General features: G+C 36.0%; 1 protein-coding gene across 1 annotated transcript in view; it reads right to left on the reverse strand.

Annotated features, from left to right (window-relative positions):
• The window catches only part of LOC149239800 (inositol-phosphate phosphatase-like), a 217,241-nt gene extending 212,499 nt beyond the window's left edge, over positions 1 to 4,742 (reverse strand). Inside the window, exons 1-6 of the mRNA XM_089373541.1 lie at positions 4,537 to 4,742; positions 4,363 to 4,418; positions 4,210 to 4,260; positions 2,873 to 2,953; positions 2,689 to 2,792; positions 2,252 to 2,336 (exon numbers count right to left, since the gene is read on the reverse strand). Of these exons, the coding sequence (XP_089229667.1) occupies positions 2,252 to 2,336; positions 2,689 to 2,792; positions 2,873 to 2,953; positions 4,210 to 4,260; positions 4,363 to 4,418; positions 4,537 to 4,702 (543 nt within the window). The 5' untranslated portion in view covers positions 4,703 to 4,742. The remainder of the gene's footprint in view (positions 1 to 2,251; positions 2,337 to 2,688; positions 2,793 to 2,872; positions 2,954 to 4,209; positions 4,261 to 4,362; positions 4,419 to 4,536) is intronic.
• Positions 4,743 to 7,751: the final 3,009 nt, after the last annotated feature.

Here is a 7,751-nt window from a genome sequence, read left to right on the forward strand (position 1 = left end):
ATTGTCTCTTCAAGTTCATACTTAGTTTTAACTTTCAAATTTCATTTTTTTCTTATGTTTATCTTATTTGTTGTAAATGCATGGTGGAGAAACTATGGTGGCAGAGTACCCAATCTCCAAAGGCTTGTCATTCGAGTGCTCAACCAAACATGTAGCTCCTCGGGATGCGAGCGCAACTGGAGTGTATTTGAAAAAATACACACCAAGAAGCACAACAAGCTAAAATATTCCAACTAATATTTTGAATTCATTAAATAATATTTTTTATAACTATTAATTTATTATTTATAATTTATTAATTTATGACCCTTGTACAGATTGGAGTCCTAACGACTTAATGACATGATCTATGTCTACTACAATCTTCGATTGTGGGTGAAGCAACTTGAGAGGACACCTGATGTGGAGGCCATCTCATTGGATGGGATTGACACCACTATTGCATGGAGGATTGAGGCCGAGAGACCTATCATGGAGTCAACTCCTGATTGGTTAGAGCAAGAGGTAGTGGAGGGGGTAGAGGAGGAGCAACAGGAGGAGGAGGTGATACCACCTAGCCCTGTCACCAATAGAGGACGTGGTCAACCTCCTATAGCTCCTAGTTCTTCAGCTTCTAGAGCACAGCAGATTCCACTGCCAGCCCCACTGCCTTATTCATCTAGAGGGAAAGTTGTTACATTTTCCCGCAAGAGGGGCAAAGGAAATCAATAGTATTAGTTCTTGCAAGAAGGACAGAGGAAATCAGCAGTATTTCATGTTTCTAACATGAACAAAAGGAAACATTCAATGATTTATTTTCTAACATTGAAATAAGTAGTATTAGTTCACGCAAGAGAGGCAACTTGAGAGGACATCTGATGTGGAGGCCATCTCATTGGATGGGATTGACACCACTGTTGCATGGAGGGTTGAGGCCGAGAGGCCTATCATGGAGTCAGCCCCTGATTGGTTAGAGCATGAGGTAGTGGAGGGGGTAGAGGAGGAGGAGGAGGAACAATAGGAGGAGGAGGTGACACCACCTACCCTTGTCACTAGTAGAGGACGTGGTCTACCTCCTATAGCTCCTAGTTCTTCAACTTCTAGAGCATAGGAGAGTCCACTGCCAACCCCGCCGCCTTCTTCATCTAGAGGGAAAGTTGTTACATTTTCTTGCAAGAGGGACAGAGGAAAGCAGTGGTTTTAATTATTTGGTTCATTTCATTGTATATGACATTATGACTCATGATATACGTTATTATATTTTTTGTTGATATTTTGAGGCTGAGTTGGGACTCAGGACTTAGTATTCAGGACATGATTCACTATTATGTGTGATGTAGCACTAGACATGATATTACACATCTTATATATTAGTTCTCTTTTCATATGTATGTGTCAATGCATTTATTTTATGTTGTGAATGCTTTAAATATTAAATAATTTGAAAAAAAAAAAAAAAAAAAAAATTGTATTTGCCGATTTTTTCTCGATTTTTACGATATTTTCCAATTTCGGACCCTCACCGATTTAATTCCGATCGCAAAGCTCGCAACATTGTCAAGAGACACTCTGAATAAAAAAAACTTATAAATTTGTTTCTTCCCTGCTTATTCTAAAAAGACTATTTTTTCTATATTCGAATAACTCCTCAAAAAGGCTTCCTAAGTAACTGTTTGGAAAATTCAATAATGATTCAGCTTCCTGGGCTGCTTTTGATGCATAGAATGCTTAACACTGATTTGGTCATTATTAGGACAATTGTCAATATTAAAATGCTATTTTCGATGTTAGAAAAGAAATCATTGAATGTTTCCTTTTGTTCACGTTCGAAACATGAAAAAGCCAGAAAAAATTAACTTTCATACTACAATGATAATGTACTTTCAAAGTTCAGATAGTTAGTTCATTATGATGCTACAACAAGGAAGTGTCATTCAAAAAGTTTGAACATAATGGTTTGGAACTTGAGTTCTCATTAATACACACACAAGAGGGTCCGAGGTTTGATGACTTGTTCCCTATATGGTTATTTTGTCTCTATGGTTATTTCCAATGGACAACTATAAGGGTTTTGTTTAGAAAATAGTAATTCATATGGAAAACCGATTCATTGCATGATGAAGCATTGTGGTTTTTGAAAAGACGTGTGTACAAGGTGTTCACCAGGAAAGCCAAATATGCTCAAGTACAACTTTCAGAACACTTGCACTAACAAGAAACTCGTCCTAATTGTATTCATGTATACAAATTTTGACAAAACAATATATCTCACCTCACCAAGTATTGGATTGTACACGACACCGACAGTAGGAATCTTTCCAATGGTAAGTCCAATTGACACACAAACAAAAGGAAACCTGCCAATCAAGTTCAGTAAGCTTATTTTTTCCCTAAAATATCAACTTTAAAAATAAACCATTACAGCTCTAAGAGGAAAGTCCAGAAGATAAATAAGAGGAGTGAAAATAATACTCTTATTTCTCTTGAATCACTTCATTTTCTAATTTTGTTGATTTTTTCCCTACTTCTAACTACAAGGAAGAAATAACAGAAGAAGACGTTATATTAATGTCCAGATATGACGAAAAAAACAGCCAAAAGAACAGCAATAAACATCACCTAAAATACCTCCAAGTTAGGCAAAACCCACATTTGGACATCACATGGTAAACATATGCTCTAAAATCCAACAGATCCTAAAATTCAAACCTGTGAACAAAATTTGTTGTTCCATCGAGTGGATCAATTATCCATGTTGGTGCATCCGTCAAATCAGCAGTTCCATAGACTGCAGAAGTTTCTTCTCCTATGAACTGCACAGCAAAGCAAACTTTGTCAACTTCAGCAACAGAACTGAAAGACAACAAAAGACCCTAAAATATTGACCACGTACCTGATGATCAGGGTATATTTGTTTTAGATGTTGAAAAATAATCTCCTCGCATGCCTTGTCAGTCTCTGTAACCAAATCCACCTGCCTTGCAAAAACACGCAAATGATTTTCCAAACAAGTAGACCAGTTTACAGTGTACACTTCATGAGACATCTCGCATCCCCATAATAAAAACATTAACAATGAATTTTTTATAGAGGTTGAAACAGTTTCAATATGCCTTTCAATCCTTGGCACAACTGACCTTTTATTGTTCAGCAGGGAAGGAGATACTATAGAGCACTGCCAAACAGAAGATATTTTTATATTCTTTGACTACAAAAAGGAGAGCAGAAGACCACCCAGCAAGAAAACATACTCACCCCATAAACAATCTATCATTATTGTTTATCATTCTGTTTGTGTGAGGCACCACTCCCTTGTAGCCACCACATTGGCATAAGAATCATGGTATTTCAGGGCTTTTATGTCACAGCCAATGTGACATAGTAAGTCTTAGAAATATTTGCAAGACACCATTCATTCTTTAGCATTTGAAAGGGGTACTTTAGAGCACTGCCTGAAAAAGGACATAAAATGCTACTCAACCCTCCAGTAACCAAAACATTATGTTAGAGGCATTACTCTCTTGTGTTGCCCCATCCACTCTCTTGTGGCTCTCCCCATCGCAAGAGAATCATGATATATTGGGACTTATATATTACAAGCAAAAACCTTTATATTTTAGACTTTAGTGAACAATCTTATTGATTCATCTATAATACCCATGCTAAATATCCTTTTTGTTAGCAAAATAGCCAAGAGTTTCTACCCTCTCCAGCCAAAAATTGGGTGGTTCTGTTAGTAAGAAAGACAAGCACAAAAACTACCATCATCCTCATCAATTCTCGTAAGTACTAATTGCGTATTCTGTGTTTAATGTCACCCCACGTAACTATCTAGTGGCAGCTCTAAACCCAACTAAGAGAATGCAGCAACAATTCAGAATGCAACTGTAAACAAACAAATGAAGAAGAGAAACAATTCTAGGAGTAGCTATGAAGATGGAAACCAGACGCTAAGAAAAAGGCAAAATTAAAACTATAAGAGTATTAAGAATCTGCATGACTATTCAAATCCCTGCAAAGAAGGATGAGAACCAAGAATTCAAAAGACTAAACAAGAAAGGAATTGAAGGAATTTTGGTGAGTTCAACTGGTTTTAATCCATTTCAATTCATTGTGGGGTCAGTTTATAGAAATGAGAGTAAAAAAATAGCCCCGAAATATTTCTCTTTTCCAGGGGATGAGCCCATGATGCAAACTGGCATATCTCTTGGGATTAGAAGAAACACTTACCTGTCCTTTGTGCTCCACGACTTTCGTTTGGTTGAAATTCTGGGAGATTATCTGCATTGCATAAATTTTACATACATAAGAGCACACGCGCATATAGGCTAAACTCAATGTCAAATATGCATCCAAGTGTATATATATAAAATATATTGTCACCTTCCCCGCCATTTTTGCTGCTTCAACTGCTGTAGAAAGAAATGTAGTGAATTCATCTGTTTGCACTCAACACAGGATCACAACTCAGTTAAAACCATGGCAAACCTCTGAAACCAACCCATATATACAGAGCATTCATTTTCTAATCAACAAATAGGAACATGCATTGCGCACCGCAATCCTCCATTGCCATCGTGAAAGTGTTTGTTCCTCGTGATCTCTGTGGGGCTTTGTGTTCGTAGGAGAAGGGGGTTAAATGAGATGTGGAGCGTACCATATTGATTGAGAATATCCTCGTCATATTCCCAAATCCTATTTCGAGAAGTGAATACATATTCATGGAATCCCCTAAGATAAATTTATTCCATTCGTACTTATCATCGTGAACATTTTAACAATCTGCCATCTGCGTTCAATATATTTGAATGGATTTGTTCGCGGGTATATACTTTTTAACACATTTGGTCTTATAATCCATATATAAATTACTATAACTTGATAAAGGAATAAATGATTTATAATCCATATATAAATTACTATAACTTGATAAAGGAATAAATGATGGGATAGGGTCACAAAGAGTATATGAATTTTGGAAGTTCTGATTCTGAAAAAGAAATAATATTTTAAGGTCCACAAGACTAAAAATAGTTTATGAGACCATTAGTTCTCTGTTTTTCGCTCTTTGCAATTCAGTGTTTTTCCAATTCAAATTGATGATGCGCTGACCCAACCTTCCAACAATCTCCTCGCTAAAAAGACAATGCCAAGAAATTGATGCTAACATGTTCTCATAACTTTCTCTTATGTCTTTGAATGCATCACATTCCAAAATGAAATGTTTTTCCGATTCCACAACTCCATACGTGCAAAATGTACACACCCTTTCTTCCCAAGCTTCTTTAGGCCTTTTCCATCGTCCCGTTTCACACCGAAGTTGATGTGAGTTGGTCCTTAATTGAGCAATAAGAACCTTTGCCCTCCACGAAATGCTAGCTCCAATGAATTCTTTTTGTTGTAAATCACACGTAGGGTTGAATTCCTCAATGTAATATTTCTTCTTTCTACCCAACTCTTTTCCCCATACCTTTTTATGAAACTTCTCCATAACAAAATCCTTTAGCTCCTTGCTATTTGTGGGACAGGCATTGAGGTAGATATCCCATTTTTGCATCCATGTGTAGTTTTGTTTCATCCATGTTTTCTTTCTTTCACTGATGCCTTCATTGAAGATAACATTAGGCCATCTACCTACTCTCATTTGTTCAATTCTTTTTAGGTATCTTATGAGCCACACCATAGCAATTGCTTCAATGGAAGTTGCTCCTGTTTCACTCAACATTATCTCATAAGGTATCGAACTTTTTATTTTGAACTTGCTCATGATCAAGCGTTTTTGGATTTTCTCAATTTGTTTCCATTTTGAGACAAGAGTGTTGCTAGCCCACAATTCACACCCATATAGCATCACTGGACAAACTAAGAGTCCAAAAAGCACTTTAATCGTTTTCCAATCCCATAATTCTGCCTCTCTACATTTGTTTTGAAGAGCATATAATGCTTTCAACCCTCCTAAAATTCTCTTCTTTCTGCAGTCCTCCCAATTGAGTTTGTTGTTGAAATCAATCCCAATGTACTTGTACTCATTTACTTCTTCAAAAATGTTGTCTTCAAAGAAGAAACTGTGTTGGCTCTACTTCCTTTTATTAGAAAAAATCATTATTTTGGTCTTGCTAGTATTGACTTGCATCTCCACTGCTCTACAAAAATGCTCAAGGGCATATAAGTGCATTTGCAATCCATGGGCCAATTTAGAAATCAATACAATATCATCAGCATATAAAAGAAGCTTTATCACAAACTCCCCCAACCAAACACCATCTCCACCTTGCAAATTTAGCCACTCTTCCAATTTATCAATATATAGACCAAAAAGAGTGGGGGATAGAGGGCAACCTTACTTCACTCCAATGTCATTTCTAAAGCTTTCTGAAATACCTGCTGAGGTTCTAATTTTGACTTTCACTTCTTCATAAAGTCTATGGACAGCGGCTCTATAATGCACAGGAATTTCAAGGTCTTCCATTCTACGCCACAACTTATCCCTAGGTACTATGTCGAATGCTTTTTTGAAGTCAACAAAGTAGCAAAATACTTCTTTTTTCTCCCAAGCCTTTTCAACAATGTGTCTCAACGTGATGCCATGATCCACTGTAGAATGTTTCAACCTAAAACCCGCTTGTCCTCTTGCCCTCTTTTCTTTTACTTCTACCCACTTGCTAATTTTGTCTTCTACCATGCTGCCAAAAATCTTTGCAAACAAAAGATTGATCATAATTGTTCTATAATTGGATGGATTATTAATGTATCCACTTTTAAAAAGGGGTATTGCTAAGCTAGTTATTGAGTCTCTTGGGAATCCTTGTTGAATGATGTTGTTGAATATTTTCATGATGTGCGGTGCAAGAGCATTCATTCCCCATTTTAGATACTCTGCTTGAAGTTCAACCAAGTCCTTTGCTTTCAAGGTTCTTGATTCACATAATGCTTCAAAGCATGTGTAAATGTAACCAAAAAAATAATTTGATAGAAGAACAAAGAATTCATAATAATATAATTCCTCATTTTCTTTCCATTTATTTTGATCAAATATTCAATCTATTTTCTCTATTTCTTTTTGAAAGATATCTATTTTTCTATAAGATTATTTTTCATTAATTCTTGTATCTTCTTTACATTTGTTTTGATTTGATGCTTTTTTTTTCCTATTTTTTTCCTAAAAGATAGTGGTTTTTTAACAAGATCATTTATCTATTGTTTTGGTTAAAAACCTTGATGCTTATGGCAATGGAGTTCTACATTTTTTTTACACAAGGTTAAGGTGGTGTTTTTTGTAATTGCCATATTCTGTTTATTTATGTAATTTTTTATTTATTTTATTAGTGCATGCAATTATTAATTTTACCCAAAGAGTGTCAAGTGTAAGGAGGTTATTTATGATTCAAAGGGACACAAGTAAATAGAGTTGGTATGTATTTTAGGAATCACAATAAACAATGAGGTGGAGGTGGAACTGCTAGAAGATTTCTAAGACCTAATCCTGCTTAGAGACAAAAGAGTGAAAAAAACTATAATGACTAGAGATGGAATGGTTATTTTGTGAGCCCTACACCATGAGGCCCCCTCCACAAAACACCATGCCCTCTAGACTCTGTGAAAGAAATTCGCTTGTAAATAGAATAACTTGAGCAAAGTAACCACTTTTGCATCATGCAAAGGCAAAAAATTTCCATTAATCCAAAGGCCAACCTTGGGCACGATTACAAGAAAGGATATATAAAATAAATGGTGATTCAATTGATCAAGTTTCCATCATACATCTCCCATGA

The sequence above is a fragment of the Pinus tabuliformis genome, chromosome 8, assembly GCF_031772625.1.
Source record: "Pinus tabuliformis cultivar Carrire ecotype Pingquan chromosome 8, CPIR1, whole genome shotgun sequence".
NCBI classification, from domain to species: Eukaryota; Viridiplantae; Streptophyta; class Pinopsida; order Pinales; family Pinaceae; genus Pinus; species Pinus tabuliformis.